Source organism: Megalops cyprinoides, chromosome 5, assembly GCF_013368585.1.
Source record: "Megalops cyprinoides isolate fMegCyp1 chromosome 5, fMegCyp1.pri, whole genome shotgun sequence".
Lineage (NCBI taxonomy): Eukaryota > Metazoa > Chordata > Actinopteri > Elopiformes > Megalopidae > Megalops > Megalops cyprinoides.
Window position 1 is genome coordinate 11,385,011 of NC_050587.1, and position 21,117 is coordinate 11,406,127.

At 38.7% G+C, this 21,117-nt stretch overlaps 1 protein-coding gene across 8 annotated transcripts in view; it reads left to right on the forward strand.

Moving 5' to 3' along the window:
- Positions 1–10,697: 10,697 nt before the first annotated feature.
- mapk10 (mitogen-activated protein kinase 10) overlaps positions 10,698–21,117 on the forward strand; it is an 84,601-nt gene continuing 74,181 nt past the window's right edge. For all 8 annotated transcript variants that reach the window (XM_036529377.1, XM_036529379.1, XM_036529378.1 and 5 more), the window contains exon 1: positions 10,698–10,955. In XM_036529377.1, the coding sequence (XP_036385270.1) occupies positions 10,953–10,955 (3 nt within the window). In that variant the 5' untranslated portion in view covers positions 10,698–10,952. The remainder of the gene's footprint in view (positions 10,956–21,117) is intronic.

The following is a 21,117-nucleotide window of genomic DNA, read 5'->3' on the forward strand; positions in this document are numbered from 1 at the left end:
GGCTTGTCACCGATGTGAGCGATAGGACATCGCCAAAGACAGCTCAGGACTAGAGAGACCAAGTGTTCTGCGTTCCTTTCTGGTTCAGCTGAGCAGTGCTGGTTGTTTTTCAAATGGCTCTCAAAAGGAATTCTATTGCTTGAACCTGTGCTTAAACAAAGCAGATAAGAACTTTCCAATGTAAAGTGAATCCCATACTTTACCATAAGGGAGAGTGACTTTTTGACACCTGAATTATTTCTGAAGGATTTTTATGAAGAGGTTGTCAACACTGATGAACACATATTAAGTCTATCGACAGACAAGTTGATGCAACTGGATTATTAAGACTGAGTAAATGTTTCTTTTTTCAGAAGGATCCCCCAAGACTGACTGCCACCACTTCTTCCACACAAACAGGCAGCCACAGCTTCTGGTTAAAACAGTTGCACTGCGGGACAGGGAAACTGGAAAAAAAAAAAAAAAAAAAAAGCTTTAACCCCGAATTTAGGTCAGAGGGTTTCAGCAAACGGAATGGCACAAATATATCTAAATAGCCTCGTTTTAAAAGGATATCCACTGCATGTTGAATGGCACCTGCCAATTTTATAGCTAAGTAATAATCTGCCCGGATTTGTGCATGCTTTATCGAGTTGGTTCCCATTTGAAAAGGTGCAGATTCCCCGCTTCAATTAAACACCCATGTTTTTACGTAAGCATTTGAACCTGTTTCTCCAGCCTCTTGTTTCGGTTGAATTGCTTCAATGTCAACTTACTGCGCATAAACAGAACTGTGACAAAATGTAATGAAAAAAGGAAGAATCTCTGATTAGCCTGACTGCACATGCAAGTATGCTTGTCCTCACATCTGTTTTATCCAATACAATATATTTTACAATGGAATTTCTGTACTGGCACATGCCAAAAGATGCCGTACAAACAGGAAATGTCCCGAATATAAAACATATATTTTTGTTCATCTTAGCATGTAGATCACGTGTAGTTAAGTGTAAGTGTAAAGAAATGTCCAAATAACTGCACTAGCATCTACATTAAATGATTAAAACACGTGAGTCAACTTTGGGTCATTTAACACTATGTTTAACCAAAGATGGATTTTTAAAAAATATTTATTTATTTTAATTTTGAGTATTCACCAGACTACAGTCAATCTTACAGATGTAGTAATCAAAATGGCAACAAAATATGTTTTTGTGGTGTACTTTGTTTGTTGTACTACATTAAAACATGCACTGTAGCCTAATTTTGACAGAAAATGTTACACATGAATGCATATATGGGCATATAACGTCTCTTCAGATTCATCTTAAAATTTTTTTATTGGTGATGATGCATACCTCGTACATAAGAAAACGATGTAAATTAATCCTCCATCCGTTGCAAACAGCACGCTAATACTATTTTACACAAAATATTTTACTTTTCAAAAACATAAATGACTTAAACTAAAAGGAGATATAAATATAATTCCCGACCATTCCCTTCACGCGCAACGTTTTGTTTGTTTGGAAGCAATCTTTCACTTAGCCAGGAAGTAATTCATTTTCAAGTACTTCCTTCCTCAGAGGCTCTTTTCCGAGAACAACCTGCCCCCTAGTGGTTAAAAGTAGCATTACAACAGAGGCATTTCTGTGAGGCGAGTTTTGTAAATACGAAAAACTAAGAGTGATCACAAGCCACGCAAAAATGACACACACAGACTTCAGTGTTGAAAGGGTAGTGTTTTGCCACTAGTATTGCTGCTATTAAAAACTGAATTACATCAGCAGACATTAATCGCAACCTGCTGATATATTAGGTCTTTCGTGTCACACAGCCACACTGTAGCGCCAGATTACAATTCTTTGTCAAATTTAGCTGTCTGTAGAATTGAATGTCAGCCTGACATAACTTAAAAACAACATTGCAAGTTCAATCTTTACAGCAGTCTTAGTGAGATCACAACAAAAATCCACACTTTGTAACCCAATAACGCATGTATGAAAATGTCAAGAACTGATTCATCTGTTTTTTCATTTTTCTAAAAATTTCTGACACATATTTAATATGCATCCCTTGCATTCCCATTTCCTGTTCAATAAATATTTGAACAGGTTTTAGGCTATTCCTTTGTAGGAACTACAAGGAAGTGAAGAGGTTTTTGATTTCTATTTTTGGCACAACAGAAAATGATCCATTTACAAGAAAGGCAGCAGCATCCAATCAAAGATGCCCCTGGGACAAAGAAAGAAGGTTATCTAAAAACACTGGTGAACTCACCTTAATTGTGTGCAGACTGTAAACACAGAAACACCATGTGTCTAGGTAAATTCACCATGGGAAATATAAAGAAGATGGAAAAACTTACATTTAGATAGAATCACACTTAGGAGCTACAGAACTGGGATGTATGTATCCTGCATGAATAAGAAGATTATAGAATCATGTTACTGTACACATGTACTGTGTAAAGACAGAAAAGCATTGTGACAAATAGCTTTAGTCACGTGATTTGAAGGTATGGTATCCAGAGCATTATCAGCAAGTAACGAGAAACATCATCTGTAATTGACAAACCCAGGCCCGGAAGACCTAAAAAGCCTCCCAAGAAGGATGAGCAATACTTGAAGACAATATCCTTAAGCAATAGAAAGGAGGCAAGCATGGAATTGACAACAGAACTGGCTGAAGGCTCAGGTGTCATTGCCCATCCATCAACAGCATAAAGGTCACTCTCAAAATCAGGAGTTAGATGTGTTACAACAAGAACTCCTCTTTTAAGAGAGAGAAACACAGCTAAAAGACTGAAATATTTGCAGTTTTAGTTTCTTCATATTTAAGAACTTACAAATGCAAAATGTCTAGGATATATAGACAGGATTTATGCTTTTTTCACCATTTTACAAGACAACATTTCAGAGTCAGAGTCAGAGTCAGAGAGAAATTTGAGAAATATCTTCCACGTGTTTCAATGTGGAAATAAATAACAAAAAAGGATGTGCAACGTGTTATTCTCCTTAGCTCAATATATCATGTCTCTCTGTTTGATTACACTTGTGGTATGATATGCCTGCCATGGGTAAGAAATAATTATCACAAGTTAATTCTGTGTGTTGTCTGTTCCAGCAGCATTAATCCTGTGATTAGAAGTTCATAAATCGGTATCAAATTGATCGCCTGAACTACACTGAAAGATTGTTCTGCGTTGTAAATCCAGAGCCCATCTGAGGCGCTTATTCCAACACATTTTGTGCCAGAACAGACAGAGGACACAACTGAGATGTGGGGCTGTGGAGAGAAGGGAACAGCGATGTCATCCTGAAGTTACAGAGTGACCTGGCTGCTCTGAAGATAGGAGGGAGCCATCCCTCTCACACACAATAGAGAAGCACTTTGGAATGAATACAAGACATTAGGCAGCAAGTGGAGATCAGGGGGGCTGAGATGTAGGAGAATCTTGGGAGATACAGAACCAAACAATCATCTGAAAAGAAGGGGTCTAATTGTATATTCAGGAGGGCAAGCAAGGACAAATTAGCAGTAGTCTAGGCAAGACAGGATCACAGCCTGGACCAGGAGCTGGGTTGAGTAGATTGTGATAAAAGGGTGGGTTCTTCTGAAGTTGTGTAGGATGAATTTGCAGGCCTAACTGACCACTGCTTTATGGTTCATGAATGTTAGTCTGCTCTCAGGTGTTACCTCAAGACTCCTGGCAGTCTGCAATGCTGATTCTGTAGTGCTTTTTTTTTGGTGGTGGAAAGGTCCTGGAAGGAAGAAGACTTCAGGCTCAGTCCTGAGCCTTAGGTGATGATCAACAATTAAATTTCATCTTGATCTGCCAAGATGTGACATCGGTATGGCAGTAATATGAAAAACCATGGGAAGAAATCATTAAAATAAGTGATCTAGTATATGATTAGAACAGAAAGGGGCCAAATACAGGACTGTTGAAAGACATTGAGGTGCTGATGTGGCCCTTCTCCAGGCCACCTGGTAAGTAGGTTGAGATCCCACTAAGAACAGTACCCTAGATGTCCATTGCTGCCAGTTAAGACAGAGGAGATGATCATTTTCAGTGTTGAAAGCCACAGAAAGCTCTAGAAGAATCACGACAGGGGAAAGGCAAGGCAGCTCTTGTGGAGTGAATTGCATCTGTGAAGAAGAGAAGAGTCGTTTGGTAGAGTGGCCAGCCCTGATTACTGGTATGCTGAAGCATTGTTTAACATGGGTGTGAATTTATGATTCAGCCCTAAAGGTCTCCTGGGCTAGGAGAAGCAAGGCCTAATCACAGACATTTGTACTAATGTTGTGTGCTAACCCATATGATACACATCATCTGTCTTTTGCGACTGCTCTACCACTAGCAGTAGCCATGTAGCAATCATGTGAGCTATATGTAAGCAACATAGAGTAATCCAGGCAATCCTGAATTTACCAAGCACACTCAAGCCCAAATGGAAATGTCCTCATGGTCTGATGGGTGACTGTAAACTAATCTTCTTGGAGTCTGACGTTCTTCCTCAAGCATGAATCGTTTGGCAGGCACCTCACAGATTCACAGGAGCGGTGCTTCAAAATATTGTCAGAACACAAGGGCAACCACACATTGTAGTCACCGCAGTGCGCATCAGTTACAGCACTGAAGTCCTTGAGTGAAACAGTCCACTGCACCCAGAACATACCAGTTTCACTGCAATATGAAGCAAGAAGGCTTCAAGACTGCAGGGAATGAGAATATTAACATGGAAAACATAGGCTTAGAATGATCATGCATAATTAATTATTTGAATGAATCAGAAACTATGATTGTGCATTAACCATCATGACATAGTAACGTGTGTTTTAAAATATGCATGTATCACAAAATATTTAAATTATTGTCACTTTCTAAAATGCCATTTTAGGCTCATATGGTATTATTGGGTAAGATTGAAATTCATGAACGTGTACTTAATATGTTAAAACATGCATGTAGAAAATGAAACATCCAACTGGCAGTAATTGATATTAATATATGGGACATATATACATACCTAGCACATGAAGAACATTTAACCAGATTTATACAACAACATCTCTCCTGCATTTCCTATGGGAAAATCCTGAATATTGTTTTCCCATTCTATCCCTTTTAAAACTGGCACGACATATTGTTGGATGCTGCTAGATTCAGCTTCTTTGGTGTGATTCCTGTCATCTGTGGTTAGAATCCTAGAAATTCAGCAGAAGCTAGTTTTAGGGCACATTTGTCCAGTGATGTAAGACTTTTGACATAAATGTCAGGCAACATACAGCCAAAAACAAGTCTGGAGACACATGCCTATTAATAAATATAATCTCAGTACAGGCATGTCACAAAACAACCATTCAAGGATCATTTTTGAATGTGCTATATACAAGTACAACAAAGCAACATGCAAAATGCACTTATGAATTATGTTCAGCTGAGATTATCAATGCTTTCCTGGACTGTCAATGACCTCATTTGAACTAAAACTATGAGAATCAAACAGCCATCAAACTATTTATGATAAATAACACAAGCATTTGACAGCACAAATCCATATTTTAAAATGTGCCATTTAAAAATGTAAACGAGTAATGCACACACTGAAATGTCAAATATATACTGCATGCATCATCACCTCTTGTGATAATAGATAGAAAGGAGATGTTTTGATAGTTGTGTTACATACATCCACGTATGTGGTGACAGTTGCACATATCCACATACAGCAACTGTCACCTCATCTGTATTGGGAGCAGAAACGTACAAGGCGATTGGCTACCTTGTGGAGTGAGGACACAGTGGTGGTTTGCTTGCTATGCATCTCTAGGATGGCAATCTGCCAGCGCTCAGTGGACATTAGACTCCAAATGTGACCTAATTTGACCCACAGTCCGCTAAGGCCAGTCTCCGCCGCTCCAAACAGTGACAATGCCGGCTTGCACATCAGAATCACGTTCCAGCTGCCACCCCCTGTTCTCTACGGATGCCACCGACAGAAAACTGCAGGCGAGCGAGACATTTAAGCACCTGCTGCGTGGGGGGTGGTCCGCCCCCACCTGCCTCTGATTCTGGACCTTCTGCAGCTGGCTGCTCTGTGGAACCCCTGAGCACGGAGACAGAGTGCACCTGCATGGATGTGCCACCCACGGGCTCGAGGCCGAATCCCGCACTCAAAGGCTTGGTGCTGTTCCAGCCACCAGGATCATGACAATCGCAGCTGCTCGGATGTCACAGCTATTGCAGGGAGGCACGGTCCGTCCACGGTGCACAGAAGTGACAGTGACAGTGGCAAAAGAAGCGGCGAACATCTGCATCAACCTTTAGCAGCTTCACACCGCGTGACACAGTGCCGGCACTCTCGTTTGCAGAGTGCTTGGATGTGGTTTGGACACTTGTGACACCACAATCACTTGCGTACCCGTTGCCAGCAGAGTGCCATTCTAGGTCAGGGGTCTCATTAAAGCACCCTACAGCACACAGAGGGGCTGAAGGCATTCCTCCATCCACTGGATGGTGTAGAAATATAAAGCTAGTTAGGAGGAGTGGCAACATGGGCATAAACGAGAGATAAGTCTCTGTGGATTGCCAGGTTCTATACAGTCGTCCTCTTTGGCCATACCGGTACCCAATTATGAGACTACATAGCACATTAAGCAACATTTTTATGAGTGCAGTGTTAGTCAAGGCTTCTGCTGCTGTAGCACTACCGTGAAGTGGCTAACCCAACAGTTGTGGGAGGACTCTACATTTAGTATCTTTTTCTTTGATGGTGTAATAGCAGGGCCATTATAAAGTAAGTTTAGCTTTAATTCGTTTCACACGTACTTGCCTGCAATGCCCCCGTCAACATTAGAAAACATGAATGAGCGCGCTGTGAAAAGATCCAAACCTCCCCCCAACCCCCCTGCCTCCCAAAAACCTGTGAACCTTCTCAAGACTCCACCGCACCTTTGTTAACTGGATTATCTATGCCATTTTATATATACATATATATATATATATATATATATATATATATATATATATATATATATATAATATGTGTGTGTGTGTGTGTGAAGAACAGAAAGTAGAGGAGTACAGTAAAAAAGAAGTAAAAAAAAACAACAAAAAGATGTCACATTCGATATTGTACTTATGTTAAGGGACCTTTACAGAGTGCATATACCCATTAGTTTCCTACAGTTAAGAATCATAAGCATGCTGTCATCACATCATCACCCCTTTTCATTTCTGGAAAACCTATGGTGACAAGGCCAATACCATTGTGACTTCAATGTCCATTATTCCATACATACAGTTCGTACATTCTAAATATCTGATCACACTCTTTTTTTTTTTACTTTCCCCTGTTGTTAATCTTAGTAGCATCCCTGTCTACTGCCTTTCTGTGATATACTGTACTATGTTTCCTCATTCCCAAACAACTCTCTCTTACTCCACTCTTACCCTACTCCCCTCTCTCAATATGTATAGCAACATATAGCTCTTCAAATGTTCTATTGCAGAACTTATTATCTTTGATCCCTTTGTGTTTCAATATTTGAAAAAAAAATGTCTTTATTTCTTTCATGTTCCTCCATGTAGATGTGGGTTGGAGATATCAGACTTTCAACTGAGTGTAATGAGGTGCCAGGCTGATAGGGACGGAAATGCTGGTATGTCACATTGATATGTAGTGACTATAACATCCCCAGGAGCTCCATTGCAATGGGCAGTAATTGAGTTTGGGAAGTAGTACATATGAGAAAATGTGTTAAAGAGAGAAGACTGCTACGCACTATGCACAGGAATAGGCCATAACAAGTGACAGAGCAGGGCACTTTTGCATGTGCTAGCAAATTGCCCTTTGACATATCGCCTGAGTGTGAAATGATGTGAAATACATTTGTAATATGTTTCATGCTGGTCAAAAGTGATCGGTGCCCGCAGGGTATGTGACACATTTGGAGGTGTGTCCTGGAACTCATTCCACCAAGAGTACTGGTGCAATACATGACTGAATAGATCCGACCAAGTCCCAAAATTGTTTGATATGCATAATCAGTTTTTTAAAACAATGTTAACATATAACATGTTAAAATATGCACTAAACTTGTTTGCTTTGCTTACAGGGATAACTATATTAAAACCTGAGAGTCTTGATCATCAACTACTATTGTCAAACGTTTGTAATGAATTCAGCTTCTGTGATCTGTATGTTTACTGTTAGCACATCTGTTGCAGTTGGACCGATGCAATGGTCAGCTACTGGATGCAAGGCCATCTAGGAAGTGCAACTCAAACTATGGTTTCAAACCACCTTTTCCAGTTTTCTCACCTTTCAAGCATCTCAACACCCAGGTCTGTAACCACTCACTGAAGATGCTAATAAAGGTGATCAAATATCATGCTCAGGTTTATAATTGCAATAATGTTGAGGAAACAGTCATATTGTTTTAGATAATCTACGTTTTAAATATTATCTGAGCAATGAAAAGGTCTTCAAAATAAATATACAGTAGTAGCTTGCTAGCTATTGAGATGTAACTTCTGGTATAATACCGTGTGCTCTTGTGTTCAAGGGGGGAAATGTTTGTGGCACACTGTTGTGTTGAAACATTAGTTGCTGGTCGATATTAATGAAAAATCCATGACAGGTACATAAGCTGTACTATGTCAGCATTTTCTGTAACGTTGGATGATGCTTCTGATGGCAATGACACCATTAATTTAGTTGAAAGGTACAGCTAGTGTAACAGTGGCTATCAGGTTATTTAAAAAAAGATGATCATCATAATTTTCAGCTTTATTCCCTTTAAAATAGTTCATTCTTATAGAAATTTTCAAATTACATACATCAAAATAGCTCTAACGTCCCCTCATCCTTCTTCACTAGACAGAAAAGATACATGTTACCCTGACTGATATCAAATAAAAACACAGGGTTATTTCTGGTATGTTATAATTATAATGCAATCACTTGTAACATATGTTGTATAAAATAGCTTTAAAATGCATTTAACAGCTTCTGGGAAATTAATATATATTATGTAAAATTGTTACCAATTTTGTTGAATTTAAAGAGCATAATGATAAAATGATAATAAATAGACAATAAAAATGATTCAGTGTTTATGTTTTTTGTAGATTTGGAAAATGTAGGCATTAGTACAACTATCTATATATCTATTGATATTACTAAGAAGCATTGTCAATAACAAGTATACCTAGCCATTTCCTAAACCTAATGATATTGAACTCTCCATTGACCGAAATAAGTGTGGACTACCTCCTGGCCACACTGTGCTTTCTACTGAATGCCCAAGGTTCATATAATTAGGTTTTATATTATCCTCTCTATTTCTAAACTGAGTGGAAACAGAGGCACGGTTGATTACAGTGAGTATATGTTAATGTTCTCATTGTGTATCAGACAATTGGCTGCTTGATGCAAGCCTTTATTTACCTGGTTTGATTATGACTAGCATTCTAGGAAGATTTTAAATTGCAGAGCAGTTTAAACTGTGGTGGACCATGCTTGATGCATTGGAATGAATGAACCCATTCAACACCAAATTGCCACATCTTGCCAGGATATTAGAGGCCAAAACCTTGTTCCCAAGCAAACTTTACAGTAGCTGAAGATGGCCAAATGCTATTTTTGGAAAATATACTATATTGAAATGAAGCCTATTAAATTGGGATTTTCAGTTTAGTAATTAGACGAGGGTATTAGGAAGAAGCGAAGGAAAGGAAGTTAAATATTTATCTGCAAACCTGTGTCCTGTTTGAATGTGTCATTTTAGAATGCTTCTGTTATGCTCTGTCATGCGTGTGTTTATCCATATCAGCCTGTATACCAATTCCACTGTGAAAGAATTAGATTAAATGAGAGAAGACTGAAAAAAGTATTGGATAATTTATGGATGAAACATGTGGCCACTTTATACTCCAAACGTCTAATCAACGGCTAAATTAAGGACTAGTGTACACATGCACTTTTACAATTACCGTAAGCCTACAAATGGGTACAGCTTAGTGTATATAAATTAAGTGTACCAAGTAGCTTAAGAATGTTGTTCAAAAATGACACAACAAGCAGCTCCTACCTTTATTCATACAATTGCAAAAGAGATCAATGTAAAAACTGTAGGTGTACATAATATAAAAATGCAAAGCTGTGTTGGTCTAGCAAGAAAATAACTAGAAATGCCCCAGTTGTGTCATACTAAGATGCAGAAAAGATACTTCTACGCATGGTTATCAGTATAACTGGACATCACTGCTAAAACGTTTGGAACCGCCACTCGGCTACAAATAATTTAGGAGGAAAGAACCCCCTAATTGCCCTGATTTTCGCAGGCTGATAAGTATCTGAGCAGAAACTCAGATTCTGCCCGTGGATTGAACAGCGGTGACTGGGAACCAAATGTGCCAACACCGAGGAACGCGGTGCTGATGGCAGTGCCTCTCGAATATTTATTAATTTCTTATCTATGTGTAACGTCAAGCGCGCTTTGCCGAAAACTATGATGCCGCTCATCGGCTATGCCGTCCTGCCCGCCTCTGCAACTTCAGTGGCCATGTACGAAAGAGACGGACTGCTGGATGAGGACGGTGCAGGATCAGACAAGCTCCCCCCCCTCCCCTCCAGAGACTGCTCTGGGCTTTGACGTCATGTGTGCTCCTTTTGGTTTCTATAGCAACCCATTTCCCTAACCCCTTTTTCCACCTCTCCTCTGGTAGGTTCCACAATGGTACAGCCAGCATCTTGCAGCACAATGGTTGCAAGACGGTGAGCGGAGGGTGATTCAGCATCGCAATCTCTGCTGCTTTTACCCCCCTTTATTTTAATCGGTGGTTCTTTATTTTTCCCATCTCCACGTACGTATCTCTGTGATACGAAGGTCTTGAATCTCGCCCGTCGGAATGTTTTGAACAGGACTGTCACCGGACTAGGATTGTCGTCAGCTGGCACGGAATGGTAGGTTGGTGGGTGATGTTGATGCGGGAACCTGCTGAAGGGTGGGGTGATGAATATTGATTGCTGCGAAGGTTAATGAAGTCGACTGATGGCGATGCCATTGTAGAAAAGGACAGGGAGAATAACAAATCTGACTGCATAATCGCGCTGTAAGAATGACTGTGTGAGAAAAACAAACAGCAGCGGTGGTTCTAAAACGAGCTCGGGGTACTTTATATAGACCTATAAATTTCTAGTGTGAAATGTAATCGTCCACAGTGCACTGATGTTTTTCCTTCGGAAGTCCAGCCCATGTTTATGCACCGAAATTTCGCAACAGTCCCGCCATCAGCTTGGCGATTTCAGGCATTAATCGAGCTTTCTATCCAACCGATGCTCTTGGCTACCAAAAGTAAAACATGTTTTAAACATGGATACCTTTTAAATATAGAAGCGAGCCTGTGTGATTAGACCTATTTATATGTATTAATGAACCCTCATAACCTTACTGTGGCGATCTGAGTTATAAAATACCCTTAATATCATAATTTTCAGCACCTATTCTGAATCAGTTACATGCACACTTACACAGCACCGCACCTATCTAACAAAAGTAGTTACCAATTTGTGCTTGTCGTGTGAGCGTATGACGGCCTATGTTAGAGAATATTTCTACCCTAGATCTCACATTTTTCTTGTTGTGCATGTATTTATGGCTGAGTATCACGCGAGGCACCTGTACCCAGTTATACACAGTGAATACCTGCCCGTTGATGAGCTTCACTGTATTTGTCTTGTATGTATGCGGGACATAGATTTTCCTCGTTATTATCACGGTGTTCCATTTTGGTCTCTCGCTTGATATCTTTAAATTATCCTTCATGTTTCTCTACTTTCAGCAGCCAATCTTATCCATCAACCACAGAAAATATTATATTATTAAAAAAAAAAACCCTTAGTAATTAAAACAAAAATGACGTACAGACAAAAGAATTACGTTTCCAGTTAAACGATAGGTCGTCTTATACAGTACAGGATTTGATTTTCTGGAAAAATGTTTATATAATTAGGTTTAAAGTTAGCCATGAATGTCCCGTTGGATGAAACATTGTAAGTAATGTAATTGGTGGTGATAATATTAGATCAATCAATATTTATCATAATAGTGAAAAAGATTTACCTCAATCGGTCATGTAAAGATAATGAGCAATCATTCAAAATCTATTCCATAACTGGCATTTTCAATGCTTACTGCACTGCCTGCATCGTTGTAATGCCCCCATAATATTTTATTCTCTAAGGAAGGTCAGTAATTTCTAAGTGGTAAGAAGTCCAATTGAAATATCTGCTGATGATGCCATTATCAGGTCAATTTTCAGTTTTTCAGCTATACTGGAAAAGTAATACATAGATGTACAGCTGGGATGTTTGTGTGAGATCTGTGTTACCAGGGACCCAGAAATGACAACCAGTTTAGAGGATTATGAATAGCCCCTGTATAATAATATAAAATACTGGTACAGGTTGTGCCTTTGCACAGGTGGTGCTGCTGAGGGTCTGTAATTAGCATTTTCAGTGTGTGATAGCCTAGCTGATGCCCTAACAAAGAAACCAGGGCAAGCTAATGCAGGACATGAGGTATTTCCATCCCCAGCCTTCTAAATTGTTCAAGATTTCATAATGAGACAGTGTTTTTTAGACTAGGGGAGCAAGCTCAAACACTGTAGTCTTTTGAGTGAGGTACCTGAGCGGAAAGCATTATGAAGGAAACCAATTCAACAATGTTGACCCAAAGAGCAACAAGGCTTAAGATTGCTTAGCAACACGTCTTTACCACTTCGTAGCTAACTGTAACACCAGCATACTTGTCCTCTGTCAGTTATGCTGCAGAACCTCCATTTGAAACTGAAACAGCCAAGGTTATCGAAAAATTAATATCGTGATTACAAGAAACTTTCCATAATCTAAGGATTAATTATAATTCACGGTAAAACTATATTTTATATGCTTTACTATATCTGTGCTAGCTAATAGTCTTGCTAGGAACCTAGCTTGTTACATTGTGACTTACATTCGAATATTATATTAAGCAAGCATATAACTGCAACGTTTGTCTAGTCTGTTCTTCATGATTAGCTAAAGGCTGTAGGAGCTATGTTGCTGGGATGGAGGCAAATCAGATTGATGGGGGACAAATGGAAGATAACAGTTTCGTAGCAGAATGTATTAGAGGACACAAAGTAGTTAATTTTTCAATTAGAGGACACTAACGTCACAACAAAGGATGTGTATAACTGCTTGTTCTGTTTGCCATTGAGTTCTGTTAGTACCATCACATTGCTCATTTCATGCAGGCTATATCAGACAATGTGCACTTTTTGTGATTAGCTATAAGTTTCCTATAAACTGAGACCTTAGTTCAGGCAGCTATAGTACCAGCAACAGTGCTGTTCACAAGTGACCAAACTGTGGTTACATTTTTTGATGTGTAAAGAGATGTAGATGTGATAACTCTAATTTGGTTGATCACATGCTCTGATGTGGAAAAAACCTATCAAATGAAAAACACCTATCAAAGAAAACTCAAAGATGAAACATAATTTCCAAACAGATTAGGTGTGAAATGAAAGATGTAGGCAAGAATCCTTCAAATGCTGCACTAGTGATTTTTAAAATATTTAAAAATTATTTCGCAGGAGTCCAGCTAAGATTTTAGTCTTTACCACATAACTTGATAGAGAAGATGAACAAGAAGCAGAATTCTAGCAACCGATTAAAAGTATTGAGAAAATGCCTAATCCAAGCTCATGTCGGACAATATTCTCAGAATTCCTTTTAGAGCCTAAATATTAATTAATTGCATGTGGAGAAGGCAGGTATATGGAAATGTCCACATTTCAATGTGACCGTTTCTACATGTTCAAAGACAAAATCTGTTGTATATATCAAGCAACTTTGATTTAGTCATCATGAAAGACTTATAAGGCTAAGAGTTTCACAGACATACAGTATATGAAAGTAATAGCAGCTTGAAAACAATAAATCATGGAAGTGTAACACAATGAAAGTTTGAACATCTTACAGAGTGTTCAGTAATGTAAACCATGATAAAAACTGAAGGGTCTCGGCTGAAACCCCATTGTAAATGATAGCTGTAAAGGACCTTGGTTGGCAGTAGAATTGTTAACAGTTGGAAATTACAGAATGGATTGGATAGCTAGCTAGCATATTTGTCAGGATGAATTAATGATGCAGCTCTGTTTTATTTTAAAGAAGCATTTTTTAATGTCTCTTAGAATACAAATATCTTCTTTCTTCACGTTATACTAGTGCATTGAAGAAATTAGAATAACTGAGTCTTTTCAAAATGTATGAAAACACACCTGTGTTGCTGCGCAACTGAAGACAAAACATTTTGTCTATGGTCGGACTGAATTAAAATCAAGGGCTCATCAATTACTGCGGTGACTTTAGCAATGAATATAAGAGAAAGTTAGATGGTCTCTCCTAATGTAGGGTGGGCTTTGTGTAACAAATGTTTTGGCCCCTCTGGCAAATCTGTATCAGACTTGGCTCACGTCCTGGTTTCAGCTCCTGGTAATCGACTACAAATTCCAAGTTATAGTTACATGTGTTTTATGAATACATTTATGCACCAAAATGGGGTTGTGTTTAAGTCTGGCTCTGCTGCTTAGTCAAGCTCTAGAGTATAAATAATAGTTTAGTTCACTGATAATATGATGAAACTCATTAAGGTTTAGGATACATTTTGTCATCTGTTACAGACATTTTTGGGACCAGAAATCACACACACTCACTGTTTTGTGTCAGGTTTGCTGTTGAAACTCAGGAGTAGCAGTAGAAAGATCCAGCTTTTCTTTTCTCTCAAGCTTGCTTTTAATTCAGAAACCAACAGGACTTCTTCTGGCTTCATTTACACATACCTGCAGAATCTGAATAGCAATGAAAATTGACTTCAAGTCTGTAAATAATGTCATCAGGCAGTAGCATTCAATGAAAAAAACATTGAATCAAATGTAGTGCTTCGGGGGGACATAATTTCACTCTAGTGAGGTCAGGGGAATCCTCTTTAACCTACACAGGTTTAAATCTGTCTGATAATTATTATCTAAACCAGGAGTGTGCCATTCTGCCCTGCCCAAACTATATTTTCAGTGTGATTTATTAGCATGTTGACGTCCAAGTGGGTCAAATGTAACATTCAAATCAAGGTCCGCGAGGGTAGAGACACAGTCCAGGTCACAGGAGAGACGGATTTAATTTATGACTTTGACAGGTGCATGCACATTCATACACACATTTAATAAAACTCATGGGCAAGTCCTGATTTAAACCTGTCTCTGGGAGGGTATCCCAAAATGCTTTCATGGGAGGGGTGATCTGCTCCACCTCTAAGCTGTCATACCTAGGTGTAAGGAACTCTGTCTCTGTTTGTCTCTACAACTAAACAGTTAGGCATTCCTGTTCAACACTTTTTGTGCAATATTGCATATTTTGTCAGAGCTATTAGGTATTACCTATAAGCCATGTATTCCATGCATTTTTATTTCACTTAATTAGACATTAGCCATTAGCCATATATTTTCATTTTGTATCAAAATTCCAAGTACACACACTACAGCACCATTTTGAAAAGCCTTGTGGGGAAAAGGATTGCCATGAAGTAGGTCAGGAGTGTCGTAGCACTGACTTGAATTTCTGTAATTTTTCGATATGGGCAGCTCTTACAGTCACTTGGAACATTTTTATGTCTGTGTTAAGAGAAATATTAAGAAGAACCTAAGTAGGAAGACCAACAAAAAGAGAATTATGAGGCAAGAAATGACCGAAGCCTGGGCCAGGAAGTTACATAGAATACGTTGATGGAGTGGGAGGAAATCTATGAATTTTGCATAAGATAAGAAAGAGGAAATATGTTGAAAGCAGGAAAAGGAGTCAGGAGAGGCCTACAAGATTTTAGCAGAGCATGGTGAGCAGGTGAGTATGCAGGGATGTTACCAGTATGGATGATGGAAAAGGACGTAAGAAGATCATGCTTGAAATTTTACATTTAAAACGATGGAAACCCAAGTAGTAATAGTTATAACTTGATAGATTGTATCAGAGGGGGATCAGAAAATAAGAATCAGAAAAGTGTGATCCATCAGTAGCTTGGTAGATGTGTTATACATGCCGACTATTAAGGAAATGGGAATATTTATATTTAAAAGTCAGAAAATGTTCTTTAAATATTGGTCCTGTTAATGCATAATGTAGAACTCTAAATGGTCAGAAATGGCTGTGTTTAGACAATGGTCAGAATTTGTTTGCTGCCAGTGCTCACTGGGAATGATTTGTGGAAGGAGTGGCACTTAGCTACCAGATGGCCAACGGACACAGAGGGACAGTCCTGTTGATGGGTCCCCTGGGGACCATCTTTGCACCCCAGGCGAACTGGTTCTGCTGAAGCACCATCTCTAATTCCCTCCAGACAGCACTTTTTACACTGACCACTGAAAGCACCACCCAGCTCACCGCTGCTGAGACACACTTCCCATCAGAGCAAGCATGTAAGACCAACACACTACAGAATCTGCTGTCCTTTTCTTGTGTAGTCAGCCTGAGTCATAAAATAGCTTCACCACCATTTTGAAATGTTAATCAAAAGTCAATACAACCACTAGTGTGCTATGTTTACTGATCTGATTAACCCTTGTATGATGACTTTGAGTGTATTATGTTGTTGACAGATCTCAGCTTATTTAGATAGGGATGAGATTAGAGATCAAAACCACAACAAAACATACATTTAATGACAGCACTGAAAACTTTGATTGCATTACGCTGCATCTTTAAAACCTTTTTACCTGCTGTGATCGAATTAACCCCCCAGATTATCTAAATTCAGCACAGGATTAACAAAATGCAACATGCTCAAATCCGCTTTCAAAAAAAGATTAATATTGTCTGCAATTTTATTAGCCTTTTCAGGAATTTAGCCCTCTGTTAGACCCAAATGATGAGTTGGATTAGAGAAATTCTGGATAGTTCTGGCTGGTGTAATCTGGTTTCTTGTGGAATATTTGGTTTATTCATGATTTACAGCGTGTAGCCTATAAATTACTCCGTTCAATTATTTTCTGCAAACAGCAAGGGGCTGCATGAAGTGACAGAATTTAATTTGGTTTACACTGAAGAGTGTTTTTATTGGAAAACAAAGGACCTCAGTGCAAACTTCCCTCTGGAGTTTTCTCTGTGGTAATTTTGAGCTAAAAATATTCTAAGTAAGGAATGGGTAGAATGTGATTTAATTTGGGATTAGAGAGAGTGTGAGAACATTGTATGATTTTTGCTAATGAAAAATATTCCAGTTTTAAATGTGGATGTATGGTCATTTTTGCCTGTATAGTACACTTATGCTGCAGTGCGCAGTAGTACTTGAATAGTAATCAATCAAAACACATAGTGAATTCTTATTAAAAAGGAATGACATAGCTTTGGTGGATGCTCCGTCAATAAGGACCACAACACAACTCCAGCTAAAAATAACAATCAAATACGCCCAATGGTATTTTGTCTACTTGTGACCAATCTCACAAATCATATCAGAAAATGTCAGTTTGCAAATGCAAATAAACTTTGGGTCTAAATAAAATGCAGTCTCTCATGGGAAGGAGATGTAAAACTGCCGACTGGCACAGGTGTGCTTAGACGGGGGTTTGATGTAGAGTGGTACTGTGTTTGTGTTAACAAGAGTTCCGGCTAAATAAACTTAAAGTCTACTATAACTCGCTCTGATATCCATCATTTAAAAAACCCCTGCACCTCTCACAGTGAGTCTTGTTATGTTCCTCTGGGGATTGATTAGTGTATTATTTGTTAAACTGTTTGTCAAGTATTGTCAGCTAGACAGGTATTAATGTTCAATCAAACACCTGGATGATCCCAAATATCTGTAACATGGAGACTGTTTCTGTTTGGTGACCACTATACCACCATGATGAGGAAATAGACAATAGATTTGAAAATATAATGTAACAAACTGTGCAAAATGTGCAAGCAGTGCAAATGTGTAAGGATTAACGGAAAGCAAACATGTTTTAAATGAGAATTCATTACATGGGTATTATGGACATCCCGGAGTCTGCCACAAATTGGTGTGGACCTGCTGAAAACACAGAGATGCCACTGAAGACCAGTTTAAATGTGTGTCATTTTGTGGGCCGTTAGACTGCAAGTCATGAGTGGAACTGACAGCGCCGGAGAGAGAATAACGCACGGTACTAATCATCATACTGTATATCATTTTATAGCAAAATTTTAAAATGAAAACCTATTTGAATAAAATATCGGACAAAAACTAGACAGAGAACAAAGATTTTAAGCTTCAGACCTTCACAAAAGGCTTTGGGCTGGCCCTAACAGATCTTGACAATTTGGTCTTCCCAGATTAGTTAGTCAGGCGCTGTGGTCAGTCATCAGTCTGTAGTGTGTGGAGTTGGAGCTACAAGATGAGTGCTAGATTGAGCCTGTAAATGTATTGTATTTTAACCAGTACATACGCAAACCTCTTCCCTCACACCTTTTAAGGATTGAGGAAAAGACATTTTATTGTCCTCTGTTTATCTCTACAGGCATTTTGAACATAAATATGCCATCTTGTGACACCTACAGTTCATTACTGAAGATAACAAGATGCTTCATAAACATTCATAAACTAAGGGTGAATAATGAATGAGAAACAGAAACCACACAAGTCAGCAGTTTATAGATAGCTGGTAGCATTACTATTTAAGATAGAGATATACCAGACTATTACTATGTTATGTATTATTGCTTGATGTATAATTTGTTCCCGTTATCCCCACTTGATTGCAAAGCAAATTGATCATAATCAAGGACTAGAGATGCCTGTAAACAAAAGGCAATAATCATAGTATGTGTATGAAAATTGGATGGTTTTATGGGCTTACAGAAATTTACTATATGTGCCCCATCTTAGAAATATTTTCTTGGCTGCCATCTTATTTCTGATGTATGCCAAAACAGTACCATATTTGACTTTGTCTTGGCATACGTCAGAAATAAGACAGTGACCAGCTATATATTTTTAAGATGCCATCTCCATTCGGGTAGTGCTGCATTAAGAGATGCCATTCAAAGGGAATGTAAACAGATTGAGTTTTCTTAACCATTGTCTAATTAACTCTCGTATATTCATTTATTTAAATGGTTTGGTGCCAGTCTAGGCTCCTGTCTCGCCGCATGATGGATGATGTCATTTGTCCCCAGTTATAGCCATGTGGAACGAGAAGGTGCTCATTATAGAGGTATAATTGCACATCTTGGGAATGGTGAAGCCTGAGGCAATAAGCCTGTCACCCCAGCCAAAAATGTTTTTTTTTTTTCTTTTTTTTTCCACCATGCTTATTGGTGCAAGTATGGTTCACTGTTATTTTAACAGAAATCAGAGAGCAAACTTGACTGTAAATGGTGAAAACATATCTAGCGAACAGATTTTTTTTTAATGCAAAGGCCGCAGTGTTTGACAATATACTCATTGTAGAGATGCTATTCAAAAATAATCGATGAAAATAATCGAACAATGACATTTTGTTTTGTGCAGTGTTCTTCACAATTATCAGAGACTGCTAATCAGAGTGGTTTTGGTAAATATGATTTTATTACACCATGAAACAAGTGATATCTGCATATTATCAAAGATGGAAAACAACTGATTGGATAAAGCAAACAGACATTAGAATGACCAGATTAGATGAAGACATTACAATGACGCAAGCTGGAAGAGAGCAAATAGAATAAGAAAATTGCTAAACAAAATCCCAATGACATTGTAATTGTGAAGGAATGACAAAATGATTCAGACACGAATGAAAGAAGAGGTTACAGCAAAAGACTGAAATGAAATAAACAGTATGAACTATTTAAATGCACTGCAGGAAGGTCTCGATTGAGGTGGTGAATCCATATTATCCATAGCGGTTATGTGTTCTAGGTTTGTGTTCAAAGACAAATACCCTTAATTTCTGGTTAGTGTCTGAAAAGCTATCTCAGCCCCCATTTCAATGTCATATGTTATTTTTTGTGGACCGGAGTGTGAGGCTATTTGGTGATCCGTCTGATGTATGAATGTTTGATAGACCTTTTAGTTATGAAAGAGGAGCATGAATAATAGGTGCAAGACACATTACAATAAAAAGTCACTCTTGGAGAGAGGCCACTTTAGTGCCGGAGCTGTCGAAACGGCATTTTATATTTCAAATACTCACATTTAATCCTGGAGGGTCTGTATTCTGTATACGTCTTTTGGAAAGAAGGCCATTTGAATGGCTTAATGTTTCAACCATTTTGGTCACTGGCCACAGAGTCACCTCTCAAGGGACTACTGTGGCTGCTAAGGCACATTCTTCTCAGGACATTCTTTCTGGGACAAAAAGGAGTGATTCTGAAATGACCTGTCCATTGCAATCCATAGTGTTGAGAAATCCAGTTAAATGTGACGAGAGTGAAGTAACCTCCAAAGCCTTGATCTTCACCCTAGAAACTGAACATTTTAGATGAAGGACATTGAAGTAACTGCAGTCCTGTTTCTGTCCCTGCAACACTGAAAAAGCATTTTAATAATTTGCTGCAGCTTGCAGTTTACAAATAACAGGCAGCGATGTTTATCTATGCCCAGCGGATGCACAGAGGTACTGAAGGTTATTTGATGTTAGGTAAAATAATTTGCCATCCAACTACAGAGCAGATTGATCAGGCACACACACAGTGGGACTGCATGGGAAACTGAACACTGTGTAATTTGACAGGGAATCTTCTGTCTGTCAGGGAAGAGTTTCAGCTGTGAGGGCGTCGGAATTCACTGCAGGCTCCTGGTCGGTACGGAATGAAAAAAAATCAATGCAGGCTAAATTACATTGGTATAGAAGGAATTCTCAAGATACGCCACAACTAGTTAGAAACTGATGCGTAAAAGATGGCCATGAATTTGAAGTCCTTGTTAGGATAATGTAGATGGCTGGAGTTAAATGTCCCATCAGAAACTGTGTTTATCAGTTCCAAGTCATGGCGACTGCCTTTCCATTTCATCCCTTATCTAACGCCTTTTTAATTTTGTACTTTTATATTGGTACTGTAGAGACACATACTAGATACCAGGTGC